A 21,507-nucleotide genomic window follows, 5' to 3' on the forward strand; every position below is an offset into this window, starting at 1 on the left:
AACGCGGAGAGCATCTATGCAGATTTGTTTGAACAGTAAATTAATTTGTAACTTTCATACAGACCTGTAAAATGGTGAACTGATGAATAGTGGTATTCATTGAAATATCAGTGCAAACTCTACCCACCGGAGACAAATTGCACAGTGCCAGTTCTGGCAAGTGACATCACTTCACGGTGTACATTGACAAAACCAGATCCTACATTTGTCCCTTGTGTGGACTTTTTTCTACCAGAGGATCTCGTATGAGAGAAAATAAGGGGTACAGATCTCACTACTACTTCAAATCACTAATTAGTAGCCTGGTTTATTACCATTACATCCCAGTCATGTGTGAATACTGCAACATATAACCTACTGTATTGTGAACTGTTCAACATCGGAGCCAAGGCTTGACATACTTAATGCATCTCAAATCACTCACAGTACAAAAGGCATATTTGAAAACACAGGCTTTCTTTCGCCTCCAACACCACCGTAATATCAATACATACAGGAGATCATAAATGCCTATATATATATATTTTTTTTTTTAAAGTGAGCAGAGGTCCTATTAAATGTCTAGGTTATCCTGCCATGTCTGGGACCTGAGAGCTTGGAGGAAAGAGGTCCGTATGGTAAAAGAGGTACATGTCCATATATGTGTATAATATATTTAAGACTGGATTAGTCCCAATATTTCACCATCCATTTCTGCCTACTTCAGTTTTATTGGGGGGCTGCAGTGGCCTACAAGAGTAGACGAGGAGCTCTGATTTGCTGCGTTGGTCAAAATCCATCGGTCTCGCCAGTCCAGGAAAAAGAATTATGGTGAAGTGAGGGGTTTAGGTGAAGTGGTGGGTGACATGTGGGGGAAAATATATTTTAAAAATCGGTCATTCTGGACTGGGCATTGAGGGTGACATAATTGCCATTGGATGAATAAACACATGGTTCTGTACTTAAAAAAGTCCCATAAATCCACTCTGTAAACACTGTCAGTCCCCCACTCCTGTGGTTGAAAGGTATGATGGGTAGAGACTGAGGCCACTGGAGGTCCTTAGAGTTAGACACTGAGTGAACGAGGTACCACAAAGAGGAACGCTAGAGAAGGGCTGATTTGGGAGTGAAGAGTGCTTCGGTTCCTCCTCCCCTCCCGGCTCAGTGCATGTGGACCGACGACATGGCTATGGTCTCCTGGATCTCTCGCACCATGATGATGCGTGTGAGCATGTGCTCCACCTGCTCACTTGTGATTGGCTGAGTGGAGTACCATATGGGACTGTTTGGCGCCACGACAGGCTCTGGCGTCAGGTAGTACGCGTCGTTACGCCCCTTAGCACTCTGGGGACTGAGAGAGACAGGTGATTAGTTGTTGCAGGGCTCTATGCTGACATTTTTTTCAAGTAGTAGATGTGCTCCTAAGTTGAAAAATGTAGGAGCACAAAAATAAACAGTTGACTTGATAATTAGAAATGCTTCCAGTAGAAGATAAATGTGCCGTTGTGTATTTTTTTATTTAACCTTTTAACACCAAGGAAAACATCACCCTGTGCAATTACGTCCTCTTAGCTACTAGAAATGTACTGAGAATGAGGGGCATTACTCACCATTTGAAGAGGTAAAAGTCATACAGTTTAATGGGGCATCGCAGCGGGTTTTCAGGATCCTCAGCCTGCTCTTCATACATGTCATCAGTCACTGCAAATCAAGTAACAAAGAGGTCAGAACCAGCCAGTAGTGATGGGTCATATGGAATTCATAATGTTACCAAACTCGGCGAATCAGAGGCCCAATGAATTATCCCCAAAGGGAAAGTTTAAAATGTATGAAACACAGAGCTGACTAATACAAATCACTCAGTGACTGGGTATATGGAAATCAGGTCTGACTACAATTTAAGAAGATTAATTTTCCTTGACATTAAGTCAGAGAAGATCTCACCTTTCTGCCCAGCATGGTGTGTCCCCAAAGGGCCATGGCCTTTCAGATAGCGGATACTGGTGCTCTTGTCCTTGGGGTTGGACGGGTTCTTCTTGGTGTGTCTCAGCACCTTGGAGAAGGCCACCTTCAAGTGCTGCTCTACCGTCGTCAGATGGAAATACCTAACGCAGATAGGTTTGTTTAATACCAAAACACACACACTGGGCTTGAGCAATATATCGTATATACCAAGGTTTTTTCAAATACCGAATAGTATGACTTTCAAACCCTCCCCCCCAAAAAAAGGTTGGGGACCCCCCCTGAAGCTATGTCCCCGACACAGCCTTATGTGGATGTGTGCTACGCCACTGCTATTAACTACAAATAAATAAATTCTCTCCAGCTCAGACAGCTATGCATTTTGCTAACTTGCTAGCTGTGGCTAGATGGCAAGATCAAGCTTCTTGGTTACAGCAGAGAATCAATCCATCACGGATCAAGATCCCTGCTGTCTGATGTTTGTGTTGTGTGTGCAGCAAACTGTTAGTAGCCTTTTGAGATCATTGTATAATTAATGTATATAAGCTGGGTTGTCTGTCCTTACAATTAGTTTATGTTCACTTGCACTTGTTAGCATTTAGCTAGAGTCCACTATGGGATTTCGCTAGTAATTATTAGCATTTTTTGGGCCCCCAACATTTGGAAAGAAATAGCACCCCTTGTGTACACCGATGGTAATACCATATACCCCGTATGGTACAGGAACGGTATGAACATCTGGATACCTCCCAATCCCCCCCCCCCCCCTTATCACACGCAACCACCTCAACTAACCTGCAGAAATAAAAACAGCCACTAACCTATATAATTTAAATTACCTTGTGGCTAAGAAAGTACAATTGAATGACAGCACTAGAGAGAAAAAGTATGTGAGCATATGTTGGTGTAGTGCGCAACCAGGAATATTGGTTTCAGAATCATGTGTCCAGATGATTGTGTGCGTGTGCTTCATTCTATAGCTAGAGGACTCCTGATATCTCCAGGATACATCTCCAGGAGTGATAAGTATCATTCGTCTTAATTGGTTGTTGTTTACTATTGTCTTTTTGCTAGCTAGGGCCATCTACTTTAAGTGCTGCCTGTCTTCCCAGTAGCCTACTTGGTGTGTGAACTGCTGACTGATCATAATTTGCAGATGATTGTTGACACATCAACCAGGATTAAGGGGCAGGGCAATTTGTGACTGCTGTCATTTTTGTAATCAGTGGCTGTATTGGAGGGGGGAGTGCTTTCTCCTCTCCTAGGCAATCAGAAATCAGTACCGGGAGTTGTGCTCTTCACCTTTGCAAGGCAATTAGCAATTAGTACTTCAGTCTCCCTTGTTTTCTCAGCAGTGGTCTCGTCACAAAACTAAGATCGTTGCCAAAACGGCATCCCTAGCCGTGTCCTCAGAGCATGCGCAGACCAGCTGGCTGGAATTCAATCTCTCCCTATCCCAGTCTGCTGTCCCCACTCGCTTCAAGATGGCAACCATTGTTCCCGTATCCAAGAAGGCTTAGGTAACTGAACTAAATGACTATCGCCCCGTAGCAATGACTTCTGTCATCATGAAGTGCTTTGAGAGACTAGTCAAGGATCATATCACCTCCACCTTACCTGACACCCTAGACCTACTCCAATTTGCGTACTGCCCCAATAAGTCCACAGACGATGCAATCGCCATCACAATGTACACTGCCCTAGCCCATCTGGACAAGAATACTGTTTATTGACTACAGCTCAGCATTCAACACCATAGTCCCCTCCAAGCTCACCAGTAAGCTTGAGGCCCTGGGTCTCAACTCCACCCTGTGCAATTGGGTCCTGGACTTCCTGACGGGCCGCCCCCAGGTGGTGAAGGTAGGAAACAACATCTCCACTTCGATGATCCTCAACACTGGGGCCCCACAAGGGTGCGTGCTCAGCCCCCTTCTGTACTCCCTGTTCACCCATGACCGCCTGGCCATGCATGCCTCCAACTCAATCATCAAGTTTGCAGACGACACAACAGTAGTAGCCTTGATCACCAACAACGACGAGACTACAGGGAGGAGGTGAGGGCACTCGGAGTGTGGTGTCAGGAAAACAACAGACTCCAGGATGCTGGCCTTCTAGGCAGAGTTGCAAAGAAAAAGACATATCTCAGACTGGCCAATAAAAATAAAAGTTTAAGACGGCCAAAAGAACAGAGGAACTGCCTAGAAGGCCAGCATCCCGGAGTCTGGCCGAGTCTGTTGAGCCTGGTGTTTTGCATGTACTATTTAATGAAGCTGCCAGTTGAGGACTGGTTAGGCATCTGCAATCCAATGTTATTTGTTGCCTAGACTTTACTGCAAATGACACTCAAGTCCAGAGAAAAAACAATACACTAATATTGCAGTTAGCCATGACAGCCTTTATAATAGAATGCTTGTGACCACACACATCTAAATATTGCACTTGGGAAAAAAACATCTTAAAGTAGAAACCGAATGAAACAAACAGGCATTCTATTTTTGCTCTATTTTAGTGGCCACTATAGTAGACATCGATCAAGTGCACAAGGCTACATGTGTGCAAAAATAACATTCACAGAGTAAAACATTTAATTATCCCCCCTCACTCACACACACAAATTGTACTGTCAAGTTCAACACAAAAGCAATATCTTTGGGCTACAGTGCAGGTTATTACATTGTACACTTCCTGCCTGTTGACATCTGTTCTACAATGTGCCAGCAGCAGAGCATGAGACCCTTTGCTGGCATAATTGATCTCTTTCAGGCAGAGTACACCTGGCATACCCCTTTAATCCACTGTATTGGAAAAGTGAGAAAGAGGGGAAGTGTGTGGTGTTCCTTTCACCTCTATACTGTCATCCAGCTTAAGCCTGGCCGAGCTACACGTTACATTTTTTTTAACCTTTATTTAACTAGGCAAGTCAGTTAAGAACAAATTCTTATTTACAATGACGCTTACACCGGTCAAACCCGGACGACATTGGGCCAATTGTGCACCGTCCTATGGGACTCCAAATCACGTCCGGATGTGATACAGCCTGGATTCAAACCAGGGACTGTAGTGACGCCTCTTGCACTGAGATGCCGTGCCTTAGACCGCTGCGTCTATGTGTTACCTATTTAAATGTACTAGAATGCTAAAAGGCCGCTAAAATTTTAAATATCGGTATCGTTTTTTTTTCAAGGGAAATATCGGTATCGGCCAAAAATGTCATATCGGTGCAACACCAGCTGTAACGTTAGTTAGCTAGCTAACGTTAGCTGTCTGACTTTATTAGCCAGCAAATTGTCACACCATAAACTCAATTACTTGATCAGTAGGCTAATGTTGCTCAACATTTCTCTGGCTAGCTAATGGAGAATTCGATCCAGCTAGCAAGATAACGTTACTTAACAATGCTAACAATACTAGTACTTGTTCCATCACTCTTTCTCCCTTACCTCAAACTTTCCAAATGCCAGTTGTTTTTGGTTACAGCTCATGAAGTACGCTTCATCACCTTCTCACCCGTCTGTGGTCATGCTTTTCATTTTGGTTTCAAAATGGCAAATTTCGCCTTAAGGTGACTAGTTTGCATCCCTGCGGCATCCCTTCTTTCTTTCCAAAACACTTGAGCGTGTTGCCTCTGACCAACTCTCTCGCTACCTCTCTCAGAATGATCTTATTGACCCTAACCAGTCAGGCTTCAAGACGGGTCTATCAACCGAGATTAATCTTCTGTGTCAGATGCTTTCTGCCCTGCCAAAGCTGACTCTCTCTCCTCTGTCAGCATTCTCCTAGATCTTTTCCGCTGCCTTTGACACAGTGAACCATCAGATCCTCCTCTCCACCCTCTCAGGGCTGGGTGTCTCAGGCTCTGCACACTCTTGGATTGCATCCTACCTGGCACGCCGCTCCTACCAGGTGACGTGGAGAGGATCTGTGTCTGCACCACATACTCTCACTACTGGTGTCCCCCAGGACTCGGTTCTACACTCTCTCCTCTCTATACACCAAGTCACTCGGCTCTGTCATATCCTCAAATGGTCTCTCCTATCATTGCTATGCGGATGACACTACTTTTCTCCTTCCCCCCCTTCTGACACCCAGGTGGCGACACGCATTTCTGCGTGCCTGACAGATATCTCAGCTTGGATGTCGGCCCACCACCTCAAGGTCAACCCCGACAAGACAGAGATGCTCTTTCCCACAGGGAAGGCCAAGACCTCTCCATCACAGTTGACAATGCCACGGTGTCCCCTTTCCAGAGTGCAAAGAACCTTGGCGTGACCCTAAACACTGCCATTCTCTGCAAACATCAAAGCATTGACCCACTCCTGCATATTCTATACATCTATAGAGTAAAACCCTACCTCACACAGGAAGTGGCGCAGGTCCTAATCAAGGCACTTGTCATCTCCCGTCTGGACTACTGCAACTTGTTGATGGCTGGCCTCCCCGCTTGTGCCATCAAACCCCTGCAACTTCTCCAGAATGCTGCAGCCCGCCTGGTGTTCAACCTTCCCAAGTTCTCCCATGTTACCCCGCTCCTCCACACACTCCACTGGCTTCCAGTCGAAGCTCACATCCACTACAAGACCATGGTACTTGCCTATAAAGCAGCAAGAGGAACTGCCCCTCCCTACCTCAAGGCTATGCTAACACCCTACATCCCCAACCACCTATGGTCTCTTGGTCCTCCAAGCTTGTCTCTGTCCTGACACTCCAATGGTGGAACCAACCCTCGCACCTCCTCCTGACTTTTCTTGAACTAACACTTGCACTTCACTTTCTTTCTACTAGTTCTGACTTTGCTGATAGCTTCTGAGGTCAAATATACTTATTATGACTGTGATATGTAGTTGTCCGACCTAGCGATCTTAAGACGAATGCACTAACTGTAAATCGCTCTGGATAAGAGCTTCTGGTTGATGACTAAAATGTAAGTGTGTGAGACTCACTTAGTGTTGAAGAACATGAGTGTGGTAAGCAGCGTGGCTGGTGAATGGGCTCCTAGTTGTTTACACTCCCACAGCATCTCCTCTGTCACGTGACTGGGAATGATGTACCCTGGGAGGAGAGAGCAGCCAATCACGATACACTCTCCTCTAATGAGACCACTGCATTCTGCACAGAAATGTACTCAGGTATGGAAGTCACGAAAATACACAACAGAATTGTGAGTTTCTCTTGCACTTAACAAAAAGCTATCAGACTATGCACAGAACAATCAATGTTCCAAAGTGCTTTGACAGTTCCACCCTAAGACCTTCAGCAGGCTTTTACCTGTACTCTCTCTTGCACTTACACAGAAACACAAAAGACAATCGGTGTGGCTCTTACCTAGTGGATGTATGCTGGGCCTCCACTCATCCAGGGCTTTGTGTAACCACTGGGAGAAGCGTGTGTAGTACTGGTCAGAGAAGATATCATCCACCCGTCCGTTTTCAAAGAGGTACTGCCAGCAGAAATACAACCTCTATCAACTGTAATACATTTCAGTCAGTATCTTGTACCATGTGTGTTTGTGGTACATGTCAGTGACAGGGCAGGTGGGGCAAAGCCCCACTGTTATTTTGGCATTAATAGGTGTCACATATCAGTTTGCAAACAATGTAAAAAAGTATAATAATCACTGAATTAATAAAGCCGCATACAAACATTGTCTCTTTTTTGCTGAAGGCAGCTCCAAAATGCAGGCGTTTCAGCCTAGCTCAGTGCTTTCTCTGGTGGTGGGGCAGCCAGTGGAAAATATGGATTGTTGAGCCATGATTGGCTAAGTGTTCTGTCACTCATGGGGACACTACGTCACTGCAAAATCTACGGGAGAGCTCAAAAATTCAAACCCCTTGGGTGCTGCCATAGAGTTACATTAGAAGTGCCCATCCAAGAAGGCTCAAGGTCATTGGCTACAGATAAAATGACGTCAAATCACGTTATATGTACCATAGCTTTAATTGGACTGATCATGTCAACATCATACTTTCAAAATCTTAGCTAGAAAACATTATCATTAATCAAGTCGACAATCTACTGGCAAATCCTGTTCAAGCCTTGTCATATGAAGAGAAATTATATACAAAACATATTGGTGCTCATCAGCCATAAACATTACACGTCACAAATTCAACAATGAGTGGTTTGGAAGGAATCAATGGCCTTCTGTAAGCATTGCAAAGCAATCACTAGCCTGTTATTCAGTGGAGTGGGTGTGTGGTCCAAGTCTGGGTTTAAGGGTCTGTTTTCCAAGCTTAAAAAGGATAAACATTAAACATTGGCCATGCTGTCAATCCAGCATGACTTCTAGCGCGTTCGAAACAACTGGAAACTCGGAAATCTCAGACTTCAGGGAGTTCAAGACAACTGGGGACTCAAAGAAACAAGCTCTGACTATGAAAATAAGTTTTGAACGTTTGTCAAACTTGGGAACTCAAGCCTCTTTCTAGAACAGACCTGAAGATCACGGACGGCATGATACGACCTTGTTTTTCCCCCGCTCAGAGTTCCCAGTTGTCTTGAAAGCACCACAAATCCAGAGATTGCCAGACTTTGATGACAAAATTTGCCACCAAGAACCACTGCACCACCTTCCTGTTCAAGTGAGCACAGCACAACAAGGTGAGTGCAGAAATGTATTGTATGCTGTGCATAAATTATGTAATATGTCAGGGAGATATGTATACTGTAGCTAAGAAAGAAATACACAAAGTGTATGTTGTGCAGTAAGCTGTTAGTAGCCTATGTGCCTAATAATTTGGTCCCTTTCCCCCTCATTGCTTAGCCTACTATTCTGACTTGGTGGTGCACATTTAGCCTATAATCTGTTTTAGAGAAATGTCATCATTGGATATTGTAAGAGCTTTTATTGTCTGCTTATATGCCCCCTTTATATATTCTACGGTTCTGACTTGGTGTACAGAGAGAATACTGTAAGAACGGCCCATGTTCTGAATTCTGTCGCAATATTTTAAAAGTGCTGAACAAATAGTTATATTGACTACGTCCATCCTAGCTCGCTCATGAATGTCTTAATCGAAATTACGGATTGCTTCTTATCAGCTCGTCATCCCCTTATGCATGCCATAGTTTGTACATTTCAATTGTCAGTAGAAACCACATTTGTTTAAGCAAGTCAGCCATATCAGCTATGTTTTTTTAAAAGGCAGTAAATGAGGCTGAATGAACTGTTTTGTTGCCAGACATGGCTTCGCTGATAGCCAGGTGTAGCAGTGGTAAGGTGTTGGGACTGCTGTTAGGACTCTGTTGTTGGGACAGCTTTATGTAGGCCCTAACAGTTTGTGCACAACGTTTGTCACTGTTATAGTGCAATTAATGTGTTGTGTAGTGGCTTTGTTGGCATTCATCAACAACAAAAAAAGAGAAGATGTTTGCCCCACCAAGATTTACACGCCACTGGTCATGTGGTATGCATACCTTCTGTATACACAGGAAGATGTAGTAGAGGGCATCAGGCTCAAAACGTTCTCCCTCCAGCCCCTGGGCCTCCTGGGTCATGAGAGCCAGAGCCACGTTGAGCTCAGCCACCGCACTCGACACCAGGTCCTCCTGGAAGCGCAGGGCCTGCCGACCTGTACAAAGAGAGAGAAAATAAATATGGTAATTTGGAAGACACTTTTATCCAAACTCTGACTAATAGAACATTCAGTGACATATTCAGAATTAAGAACCTACAAACCTACAAGAGAAAGACAGAAAGATGCAGGAGAAAGACAGGAAAGACAGGAAGGGAGGAGAGTGGAAGAGAAGTTCACATACTTGGCGAAGGCAATTTAATGAGTGGGAGTGTGTTGAAACTCACGTCCAATGGGCGCCAGCTTGTTCTGCTCATCCTTGTCCAGCTCTGCGTTCTTGCGCTGGACCCAGAGGCGCCACACATCCAGGCCCTCCTCAGGCTTCAGAGAGATGGGCATCAGTAGCTCCTGGGGGGCCTCCACCTGGGACTCTGACTCCCCGTGACCCTGCAGGGGGGGGGGCACATTAGAAGTGAAACGTTAGAAGAGAAACATGCACACTACATGCTTTGCTCATTTGTGGTGCAGGGAATTACATTTCCTAAAATGCCTTCAAGGGGAGAAAGACGGCACAGTGGACATAAAACTGGAGACAGGGAATAGGTGTTCATTAATTGAAACAATCATATCCTGCTTAACTGGTGGAGAGTACTGACTTAACCTACAACATAATCTAACAGTCCAACATGTTGTTAATTATTGATTAATCCAACATATGTCATAAAGCAAAAATCTACATTAACGTTGTGGAAAACCTTGAAATCGGAGGCAAGGACAAAGTCATGGTCTAACCCAAGGAGTGAAGGTCCTGTTCTGACCTGTAGGTGGAGCTGGTGCTCCTGCTGCTGCTGGGGGTCCCAGATGTGAAGCTGCTGCGTGCTATTGTAAGCCCCGCCCACTGTCTGCACCACCACAGGGCAGTGAATGTTCCCGTTCATGAACTGCGTTGGGAACAGCGTCTGCACCACTTCCTCATTCGTCGTCCCGGACACCGACACGGTGCCACCCGACTGGACGGACAAGGCACCCGACGTCGAGGAGTGGGCCACTCCGTTGTCCTTGTTGTCGTGGTGACTGGAGGACACCTGCATCGTGCTGTAGGCCTCCTGAGGAATGGCAATATGATGCACGCCCCCTTGCTGCCCCCCAGAGTATACAGGGATGGTCCAGGTCTCCCCGGCAGGGCCTGTGATGGTACCCGTGGTGCTGTACAGGTGGGTGCTGTCCACAGTGAGCAGGTCTGGCCGGATGGACAAGTACTGCTGCTGCTGCCCCTGCCCTTGGGGGAGGGCCAGAACCACCTGCTGGCTCTGAGGGAGGGCATAGGACACCTGGATGGGGACATCCATCTTGCGCTTCTTGGCAGGTTGGAGGACGCCAGCTCTCCTCTCTGCCTCTCGGGGAGAGCCCTGCTGCTGCTGAGGAGACATGGCCTCCACCGTCTGGATCTGGATCTGCTGGCCTCCCTGTAGTTGAATTTGTTGACCGCCGGGTAGCTGAATGTGCTGGATTTGTTGCCCACCTTGTAGTTGGATTTGTTGACCGCCTGGCAGTTGGATTTGTTGACCGCAAGGTAGCTGGATTTGTTGCCCGCCCGGCAGCTGGATTTGTTGACCCCCTTGAAGTTGGATGTGTTGACCCCCTTGAAGTTGGATGTGTTGACCCCCTTGAAGTTGGATGTGTTGACCACCCTGTAAGTCCCCTTGAAGCTGGATGTGTTGACCTCCTTGGAGCTGAATTTGCTGACCCCCTTGTAGTTGAATATGCTGGATTTGTTGACCGCCTGACACTGCTGCCACCAACTGGGCCTGGATCTGAACGAGACAGAACAAACACCTGAGCATGGTGTATACACTTACTGGGTGAGGAGAGTACATGGATGGGGTGGGTGTGTATTTAATAATGCAGCGTGGTGTGTGTGTGTGTATGTGCACCTGTTGGTGCTGCTCCTCTGTGAGCTCTCCTTGCTGGACCAGCTGCGCTGCTGTGGGGATGCCCTGGAGGTCCACCGTCTGGTCCTGCTGCCCCTGGATCTGCACCTGATCACAGAGAATGAGAATGCACAGTGCACCACCATCCATCACATGCCACATGTCTGAGGGTGGTGGGGTTCTGTGTTTCCCTGACCACTGCATTTTCATTTGAACATTTTGGTTACAGGCCCTGGATGTCAATAAAGAGGCCTATCGGTCCAGTCTGGAGAATAATTGAGTGGAAACACTGCTTATGGTGTAATAGGTAGGGTGAGTGAGGGAAGGTCTCACCTGTACTTGTATCAGCTGTTCAGACCCCTGGTGCACACCAGCAGCCATCTGGGGTGAGATCTGTGCAGAGGTCACCTGCACCTGTTAATCCACAGGAGAATGAATCAATCGCAGAGCAAAGGTAGCAATGATAGTGACAATAAGATAGGTGCTGCCAGTGTTGAAGGATTAGTTGGGCTTTACTCTCAATTTGGTCAATTGATCTGTTCTTTAATGTATATAGACTAGATAAGGGCAAAGGGAACTCGGCAGCCTGAGGTGTATTCAAAAGAACTGAACTACTGAAGGAACCACGTAAGGAGGTCTCTCCTCTTACCGGACAGGCCAGCTCCAGCAGTGAGCCAGCTACCTCTGTGCTGTCTGTGTAGACACAGTTGCCCCCCTGCTGGTAAACCATGGTGGTGGTAGTGGCGGCGTCGCCCTGCTGTCTGAAGTCCTGCAGCGTCTCAGGGCCCTTGTTGGCCAGGGACTCCAGGAACTCCTTCATACGGTGCTGGGGCACGCTGCGGGCCTTCTGACGCACGTATTCGTCAAATGAGACCACACCGCTCTCTACGGGCTCGTTCATGACAATTCACTCTGCCCTCCACGGCACCTGGTGGGGAAAGAAAGGACATAGTTAACACACCTGTCCAGCATCACAGGTCAAGAACTGGGCAGCAATATCACATCCTTTAACTCTGGTGTTAATAGACTGCAGCCACAGTCACCAATACAACCTCACACACTTCAGTGCCATGTTCAGTAGCCTCGAACATTGCAGACAAATGTCATGAACAGGTTCCAAAACGTTCTTTCAGGCTGAACGAGCCCCAGTGTCTATTAGACATTTAAAGGTCCAGGTACACAACTGTTTGCATATAGAGATAAATAGGGTCTGGTAAATAGAGGCGTTTTATTCTATGAGATCATCTTAAATCAGCTAACGCCACTTTGTGGATTCTGATGCATTTATGTAAAAAAAAAAAAAATGTAAGCTCATAAATGCCATGTTAACTGACTGATTATCTCATAGAACAAAACGTATAAGATCCCCCAAGCCTGCTTTAACCTCAGACCTTATTTTGGGGGTTTGTTCCAAAACCCTATTAATTCCCAATTCATTTTCCTCATAGGGATTGCTAAACGAACCAGAGGTGACTAATTTCCGGGTTTTAGGATTACAAGCCGGCGAGCTCTATTAGAGGGGGAAGTGAAGCCAATTGGGGCAAAGTGCACTAGCAAACCCCTTTCTATGATGAACTTTTAACCAATTATTCCTCCATCTGAACAACTGGCACTATGTTCTGTATACTGTATTAGGCCGTTGTGGTATACATTATCTGTCTTTGAAAAAATATGATAGTATTTTTATTATTATGATGCTAAGATTTGCTTGCTAGCTACATTTACTACAGGGGCAGAGCCACCAGCCTCTGTGCATCCTTAGCCATCTATCACATGATTGCTTTTTCTTATGTTAATTATATTCATGCTGCCTAGTTTAACTACTAAAATCCCACAATCTGAATGAAGTTAACATTTGAAAAAGAATAGTGTACTTGAGTGATGAATATACGTGCAACTTCTGCAAAGCATTCTACAACAATACCTAGCTAACTAGTTGCTAACGTTTTCTGGCTAGCTAACTAGCAGTACATCTTCCCATGCTACCTTAAATAAAAACCAAAACCCCTCGGTTCGGCCAAGGCACGGCGTTCAAAAGTAATTCGATAAACCCCAAGTCATTTGCTTTCCACATGCCATTTGTTAGTATTCATTGTATAGCATGCAATGAATTGCAATAATTTAAATTTAACAGCTAGCTAGCCAACTAAACAATTAGCTAACTAGCTTGCTAGCCAGCTACGTGACGTGTGCTTATTTCTGAGATATTTACCCTCGTATCGAATAGAACAATGTGGGAAAATCCACACAAAGAATTTGGCTCGCGTACAAGTTTATCCAATACAATTCCGAGCGTTTGTGGAAAATATGTGTCTAACTGTAAAATGTTACTATTAATTAAGAGAACATTATTTAATCGATACATAGAAAATTACGGAAGTAAGCCCGGTGGAACAACGTGAATCCCGGACTGCTGACAAGCAACGGCCACATCAGACATGGCGAGGAGTCGGAGGTCCTTTACCGCAAATTCCACTTGTAAAGGCGAGGCAACAACCATATACAGTCATTCGCAACAACACATTTCATTTTTACGGGAACGAGCATGGCGTGCACCCGAGAGACCAGGGGACCCTAGATTGGTGGCAGGCCAGCGAACTATTTTCTTATTGCAAGAAATACATGACTGTAAAGGTTCGTATTTCAATTAAATAAATATGTCAACAGACACTGATAAGATTAAACTGTTTGTGTCTATACAGTCAATGAGTGTGTTGTGATAATGCATTGTAAATATAGTTGGACATGCCTTGTAATTATTCAAACTATTAATTCTCTGCATTTTCTGTAGATTTGGACGGCGATACCCCCGCAGCACCTGATTTCGAGTCCAGCTCGCCCCCGCGTCCACATGTATCGTGCGCATGTACGCGAACAGGACTCGTAATCTCGTAATGTGCATTGCATGGGCGCTAGTGTTGTGGTACAGATGCTGAGATATAGTAAGAACTCCCACCCATATCCTCTGTATTCTGATCTAACGGTCTTATCTGTTACAATTTCAATTGTGATGTGTCTTGAAGATCCTCTTAGGCCCAGCTTTTGTATATTCTATTAATAACTAGCACTTTTCTTTCAATACTTTACAATTTCTTACACAGTTGTTGGAAGGCGCCATTTTACATTCAGTTCGAATGGGCACGTATTCTCGCGAGTACTTGCTTGGAAAGGGTCACGATTAAGGCATGCATGCTAGTAGCAGAAAGGATGCTTGTCTTTGAGGTTCAATACAATTATTAAATTATAGGACTATTATATTTTATTCTATTCAAAGAATCAGGAAGTTGTGGAATGTCAATTAAATATTTGATATGAATCACATCTATCTTTGTTTTTTCACTGTACATTCTGAAACTTACCAAATACCTTTCAAGGATCGAATACAACCCTGGTTCCTAAAGCACTGTTTGAAATGGCAAAACAAAAAAAAGTTATAATTACAAAACAAACACAGGCTACAATAACATTTTCTCAGTTGGGCTATTGTTAGGCAAAAAAACATCCATATATTAAATCCTAATGTTTTAATGTAAAAGGGAGTGTTAAACTGACTTAAGTTTAAGAAAATCTCATTTTGACCCTTGCACCCTGTTTTCTAAGTAAAGGTTAATTTTGTTCAGAAGTTAATATTCAAGGTCTGTCTGAATGTATAAACTTTTGTGTGTGTATGTGCCTTTAAACAGGAATACAACTGCCCCAGTCTGCCTTAAAGAGCCAGACATGTGCTGGTGAGGCTCTCCCCACAACAGGCTGCCTCTCTGCTCTCTTAAGGTGGACCAGAAGAGATGTGTTGCATGTGTATAGGACCTTGCAGTAACAATGCACGGGAAAGAGTTAATTCCCACGGTCTCTCCTCTAGCCTCTTTGTGATCTCATGGAAGGCTGTCCAGTGGATATGAAAATCACTCTCTTCCCCAGAACACTTCTTATACACCGCATCTCATCTAATAATACGGTACACACACACAACACCCCTCATACAAAGGTCAATTCATATGAGGTGTGTATGATGAGGTGGGACTGATCCCAAGCTGTACAATACATGACAACCTGTTATGACTTGTTGACAGCATACACAACACATGGCACTATGTTACAATTGTGGAATGAATGAGAGGCCCTCACATAGACTATTACTGCTCCAAGTGCTTTATTCTTGCACCCAAATACACTACGTTTCGACTTCACAGAAGTCTTTGTCCGGTGTATATTACGATTGACCTAAACCTATTTACATATTATAGTATTCCTCATCACTTACTGTATCATGTTAGTTACATGAATGTGTTTTGTGTATGTCACTGTATAAAAATGTATCTTAAGTTCTTTGTAGGCTAGTCTGTGTTTGTCGGTTGACAGTACCACCTGTCCTCCTTAGCTCAGTGTCTGCCTGAGGTAAGTCCCAGCATACTGGCAATAATCCATGAACTTGGCGTCAAAACAATAGGTATGTTAGTACACACCTACACAATACACACGTACACAATACACACATCTACCAGAATACACACATCTACCTATTCCTATTCTAACTAATTTCCTCTATGTATTTGTAAATCTTTGTGTCTGTGAGGTGTGTCTGTGTGTGTTTTTTCTCTACTGTCCTCGTGCACTGCTGGTATCTTTGCGCCACTCTAATGATCTTAAAGTAATCCTTGACTGATGAGATTACAGAACACAGTGTGATAAGGTATGTAGAGGAGAGACTGAGCATCACTATAACAGATCCACTCAGTGCAAACAGGACAACTACAAAATGGCTACACTTGACCCATGAGACCAACGGGAGAAAAGGGAAAGCCAGTGTGTTACCCAACAACACGACAAATGTGAAGCAGAAGTCTAAAGGATCAGAGGTATATATTGAAAGAGCAGCCTTTTTTATTGCTTTTGGTGGGAATTAAATTGGTTTATTGAAGATTAAGATTTTACTTTGCCTCAAAGTTACTGAAAGAGGAATGATGTCTAAATGTTCTCAGAGAACAGGACAGGCATACCATGCATTGAGGTAGAGATGCTGCAAGTGCAGAGAGGAAAAGAGTGTGTGAAGTATCTTAATAAAACGGTGAAAGTTTTGCTAATTTTTGTCAATTTAAAGGGTAATGTTTTCAACTTTTAATTTGATAACAGATAGACCATAGTAAATTATGTGAAGATACATAAGACAGGAGGATATTAGCTTGGAAATATTATAATGTGCTGTAGTGTGTGTGTATACACACACTCTGCATATGCCTGATACCAATCACAATGAATTGAGGTATCATATTGTATGATGGTGTCTGATTGTACCAAGGAAACACTAATCTTGTGCACCAGACACTTCCTACGCAAGCTGAGTGCAATAGCTTGGGGACAAAGTTAAGGAAACAGACAGGCATGTGACAAAAATGGCACACCTCCAAACTCTCAGAGATCAGACTGCTTGCAGCTGTAGGCTGTTGTATTTTTGCCTAGTTCACCCACAGGTGTAAGCATGCTTGCATGTCACATGTCTCACACACACAGACACACTTGAAAATGCAGATTAATGATCAGGAGGGAAGCTGTTTGACACATAACCCCCAGCTCACATCTTTACAAGCTGATACTTAATCAACAGCAGCTGTTCACCCTGACAAAGTAGTGTTATTGAACTCTGGAAACCACATTACCTACAGTGCCTTAAGAAAGTATTCACACTCTTACTTTTTCCACATTTGGTTCTGTTACACCCTGCATTTATTGTCACTGGCTAACACACAATACCTAAATGTCAAAGTAGAATTAAGTTTTTCAAAATGATTACAAATTACTGTATTCAGCCAATAAGTATTCAAACCCTTTATGGCAAGCCTAAATAAGTTCCGGAGTAAAGATATGCTTAACAAGTCAAAGTAAGTTGCATGTACTCACTCTGTGTGAAATAAGTGTTTAACATGATTTTTGAATGACTACCTCATTTCTGTACCCCAAACATACAATTATCTGTAAGGTCCCTCAGTTGAGCAGTGAATTTCAGACAGATTCAACCAAAGACCAGGGAGGTTTTCCAATGCCTCGCAAAGAAAGGCACCTATTGGTGTCAGGATTTGGCCAGGATTGTTCCGGTTTTGGCCACTAGATGCCCCAATTGTGCTTTTTTGACCCTTTTGTTTTCCCTTGTTTCCAGTTATTATTTGCACCTGTGCCTCGTTTCCCTTGAATGTATTTAAACCCATAGTTTTCCTCAGTTCTTTGCTCTGTGTTTGAATGTTAGCACCCAGCCCTAGCGATGCTGTGAACATTTGTTGCTCCAGTTGGACTCTCTTGTGGTACCTTTTTGTTCTCATTTATTTTTGATTATCTTTTGAGGCTTTTTTCTGCTGTACCTACCACCTTGTGGATTTACCTTTTGACTTGGAGGATTACCTTTTTCTCTTGGAATTACTTTTGACGTTGTGGATTTATATTTTTGCCTGAAGAACCTTTTTACTTTATTAAAACACCGTCTCAAGTACTGCTGTGTCTGCCTCATCTTCTGGGTTCTGCCGACTATTAGTGGCTCAGTTTGCTAAGTGACTGTTTCTCACACCGGAGACCCGAGTTCGTAACCGGGTCCTGACAATTGGTAGATGGGTAAAAAAAAGGCAGACATTGAATATCCCTTCGCATGGTGAAGTTACTAATTTACTAATTTCACTTTGGATGGTGTATCAATACACCCAGACACGTCATTACTAACCCAGTTGCCGGAGAGGAAGGATACCGCTCAGGGATTTCACCATGAGGCCAATAGTACTTTAAAACAGTTAGTTTAATGGTTGTGATAGGAGACACCTGAGGGTGGATCAACAACATTGTAGTTACTCCATAATACTGACCTAATTGACAGTGAAAAGGAGGAAGCCTGTGCAGAATAATATGATTACAAAACATGCATTCTGTTTGCAAGGCACTAAAGTAATGGTATACAAAAATGTGTCAAAGCAATTCCCTTTTTGTCCTGAATACAAAGTGTTATGTTTGTGGCAAATCCAATACAACAAAGAGTACCACTCTCCATATTTTCAAGCATAACGGTGGATGCGTCGTTATGGGTATGCTTGCAATTGTTAAGGACTGTGGAGTTTTTCCAGGATAAAAAGAAACCGAATAGAGCTAAGCACAGTCAAAATCTTAGAGGAAAACCTGGTTCAGTCTGCTTTCCACCAGACACTGGGAGAGGAATTCACCTTTCAGCAGGACAATAACCTAACAAGGCCAAATCTACACTGGAGTTGCTTACCAAGAAGACAGTGAATGTTCCGGAGTGGCTGAGTTACAGTTTTGACTTAAATCTGCTTGAAAATATGGCAAGACCTGAAAATGGTTGTCTAGCAATGGTCAACATGTCAGGTTTCAGGTATGACCCAGATGCAGACAGTGCCGAAGAAACAAATGTTTATTTCTAGTACAGGGCAGGCAAACTACAGAGCAAAGGCAGGCAGAGGTCAGTAATTCAGAGAGGGTGCAAAAGGTTCAGAACGGCAGGCAGGCAGGGTCAGGGCAGGCAGGGGTCAATCCAGTGAGGTGGGGCAGAGGTGTAGAACAGCAGGCAGAACGGTAAAAAAGAGAAGGACTAGAAAACAGGCGCAAGACCAGACAGCCGCAGGGGAATAAACGCTGCTAGGTTTCACAAGACAAACAGAGAACACAGGTATAAATACACTGGGCATAATGGGGAAGATCGGCAACACCTGGAGGGGGGTGGAGACAATCACAAAGACAGGTGAAACAGATCAGTGTGTGACACAACAACCAATTTGATAGAGCTTGAATAATTTTTTAAAGAATAATGGGAAAATGTTGCACAATCTAGGCGTGGAATGCTCGTCGAGATTTATCCAGAAAGACTCACAGCTGTAATTGCTGCCAACGGTGTGATAAAATATTGTATATGTGAAAGATAATGATAAAATAATTCCACTCTGAAACCTTATAACTGTATGAAATTGGTTAGAATCATAAAATTATAATCTGATGATGTGTGTAGTTTTAGTCGGAATTAGGTTAAACAATGTATCTGTATAGTGGAAAAACACAGACTGTGTGAGCAAGGCGTAGTTTAGGATTTGAATTTGTGTGTGTGTGTGTGCCTAGTAAAATACCGAAGAACATTAAAACTGTGTTTGGACCAACCTGGCTAGGCCTCTGAGGAACCTATGATAGGATAGGGAGTACTTCTCAAAGCTTCCCTAATCTCGGGGGAATGGAACTGTCGGCTGGTGAGAACCATGGAGAAGGATAAAACTCACCTACTGTTTGTGTGGAAGTATGTGCCTAGGATACCTACTGTTTGTGTGGAAGTATGTGCGCAGCTATAAAATGGATGTCTTTGTATAATGGACTTTAGAACGTTCTCTGAATAAACTGTACTATCTTTTTGCATAAACTGAGTCTTTGACTAATTATTATTAAACCCATGGTTTTATAGATCTCGGGGATTAGTCAGAGCTACTGATTGTCAGTTATTATCATTGGGATTGAAAATTGAGCTCTAGAAACTGATTAGAGTGTCCACTTTTGGTTATTTTACCCTAACGATGGAACTATAAAACGCTTATTGGATTATCTCCGTCTGGGTACAACATTTGAAATTAAACTGCCCTTAAGGTCTGAAAATGTTAAATTTTTCTTCCCAGTATGAGAGGAATTGCGGGATTTATTGAATAAACTGTTTTCCATAAAGTTAGAGCGAATTAAGAGGGAATCTCGACGTAATTTATAATGTCGTACAAAGCCTAAGGTTTCCATCAAACTAATTATGATTGCGTGATTATTAATGTGATGTAGTCAAGTAATTGAAATACGTTGCATGAGTAAACATAATCTACTTTTATTAAAAGGCGCAAGATCTGTTTCCTAGTCTATAAATTTCGATTTTATTCTTTGACTGCTAATCTATTAATTTGGCATGTGAGAATCATAGCCGGAGTAACGATTGGACCTTTAAATTAGGGCTATTTTTCTGGGAATTGTCTCGATAGTACGAATACAGACAATTGTAAAGTGGGTTTATTTGCAGGGAGTCTTAATCATCCACAAAGCATGCTGGTTCAGTGGTAGATTTTTTTCCTTCCAAGCTGGAGACCCGAGTTCGGTTCCCGGCAAATGCACTAACTAAAATCTGAGTTTTTGATTGTAATTCAACTATTTGTATGTTTTGCCTGGAAAGATACGGTCGCTAGTGTTTGTATAAGATATAAACTGAACGTTTTAATAGCTTGTTTGGTTCAAATTGAAAGAAGGGATAAATGTAACTTTTTAATAGATTGTTTAGGTTAAATTGATAGACTAATTCATTCAAAATAATAGCGAAGCGAATTTCGATGCAAGACGGTGTCTGTTGCCTAAATGATCTGCTGGAATAATGTATTGAGTTAATGGAGTCGTATTTAAATTACTGTATCATAGAGGAGACAGTTACCTAAATTAAAGAAATTCTAAATAATAGCGGAGAGATAATGGCGATAGAGTGGTGCCCACCGAAATGGTTTTCATTCTTATGGATTGACTGACATGTGTTATACATTTGGCAGTACGTGTTATTTTTAAAGTCTTGGACATTTCATGAGTGGGAAGAGGAAAGAGAAGCGAAAGTTATAAAGTTTGGTTTTAATCTTACGATAAGAGGTAAGACAAAATGTTGTTGGAGAGGGGTTATATTTTTGCCCACTGGTAAAATAAATAAATAGGAGAGTTAAGCTGAAAGTGATTCAGGTGTGAGTAAGGAAACATTGTGATAATGTATTCTGATGGTTATTGATTCTTGGTTTGATTGTTTAGGTAACACCAGTGAATTTAAGCAGGAAGTTAATATATTCTAACATTATAATCTGTTTCCATTACGTGGAACAATGTCAGGTCATTAAAGTTGATTGCAGTTTGAGTTTTTATTTTTACAGGGACAGTGCATCATTAATCACAGTTGTGTGTGTCTACTGGTAGGGTATTCCAGACATGGGAAGCTCTCACACTGAAAGCAGATTGACTAAAGGTACTTTTCCTTAAGGGAACTATACAGTCATCTCTCATGGCGGATCTTGTGGATCTGCTGCCATAAGGTTTGGGTTTTCTGTTTAACAAAAGTACTGAGTAGAGGGGGAGCCTGGACATTTAGAATC

General features: G+C 43.3%; 2 protein-coding genes and 1 long non-coding RNA gene across 5 annotated transcripts in view; 1 reads left to right on the forward strand and 2 right to left on the reverse strand.

The window, feature by feature from the left end:
- LOC139536138 (transforming protein RhoA-like) overlaps positions 1-21,507 on the reverse strand; it is a 93,052-nt gene that overhangs the window by 36,121 nt on the left and 35,424 nt on the right. The window lies entirely within an intron of this gene.
- LOC139536130 (transcriptional regulator QRICH1-like) lies at positions 288-13,948 on the reverse strand. 2 transcript variants are annotated; one of them, XM_071336339.1, is made up of 12 exons: positions 13,848-13,948; positions 12,033-12,311; positions 11,717-11,797; positions 11,387-11,491; positions 10,271-11,266; positions 9,740-9,899; positions 9,355-9,509; positions 7,264-7,378; positions 6,882-6,990; positions 1,924-2,084; positions 1,590-1,680; positions 288-1,330 (listed from the first exon to the last, which is right to left on the reverse strand). In XM_071336339.1, the coding sequence occupies exons 2-12, from the start codon at positions 12,282-12,284 to the stop codon at positions 1,141-1,143; spliced, it is 2,415 nt and encodes an 804-aa protein (XP_071192440.1). In that variant the 5' UTR covers positions 12,285-12,311; positions 13,848-13,948; the 3' UTR covers positions 288-1,140. The 2 variants fall into 2 exon arrangements, with proteins under 2 accessions (XP_071192440.1, XP_071192439.1); XM_071336338.1 differs by lacking the exon at positions 13,848-13,948 and adding an exon at positions 13,596-13,733.
- LOC139536133 (uncharacterized) lies at positions 13,880-15,709 on the forward strand. 2 transcript variants are annotated; one of them, XR_011667261.1, is made up of 3 exons: positions 13,880-14,017; positions 14,175-14,325; positions 15,067-15,709. It is a non-coding gene; the product is annotated as an uncharacterized lncRNA (long non-coding RNA). The 2 variants fall into 2 exon arrangements; XR_011667260.1 differs by lacking the exon at positions 15,067-15,709 and having other exon boundaries at positions 14,175-14,708.

This window comes from Salvelinus alpinus, chromosome 12, assembly GCF_045679555.1.
Source record: "Salvelinus alpinus chromosome 12, SLU_Salpinus.1, whole genome shotgun sequence".
NCBI classification, from domain to species: Eukaryota; Metazoa; Chordata; class Actinopteri; order Salmoniformes; family Salmonidae; genus Salvelinus; species Salvelinus alpinus.

Excerpts from the sequence above, each read along its gene's own strand:
- LOC139536130 (XM_071336339.1), bottom strand. The coding sequence starts at position 12,284 with ATGAACGAGCCCGTAGAGAGCGGTGTGGTCTCATTTGACGAATACGTG. Across the intron at positions 11,492-11,716 it reads AACAGCTGATACAAGTACAG|GTGCAGATCCAGGGGCAGCA; the intron begins GTGAGACCTTCC and ends CTCTGTGATCAG. Across the intron at positions 11,267-11,386 it reads CAGAGGAGCAGCACCAACAG|ATCCAGGCCCAGTTGGTGGC; the intron begins GTGCACATACAC and ends TGTCTCGTTCAG.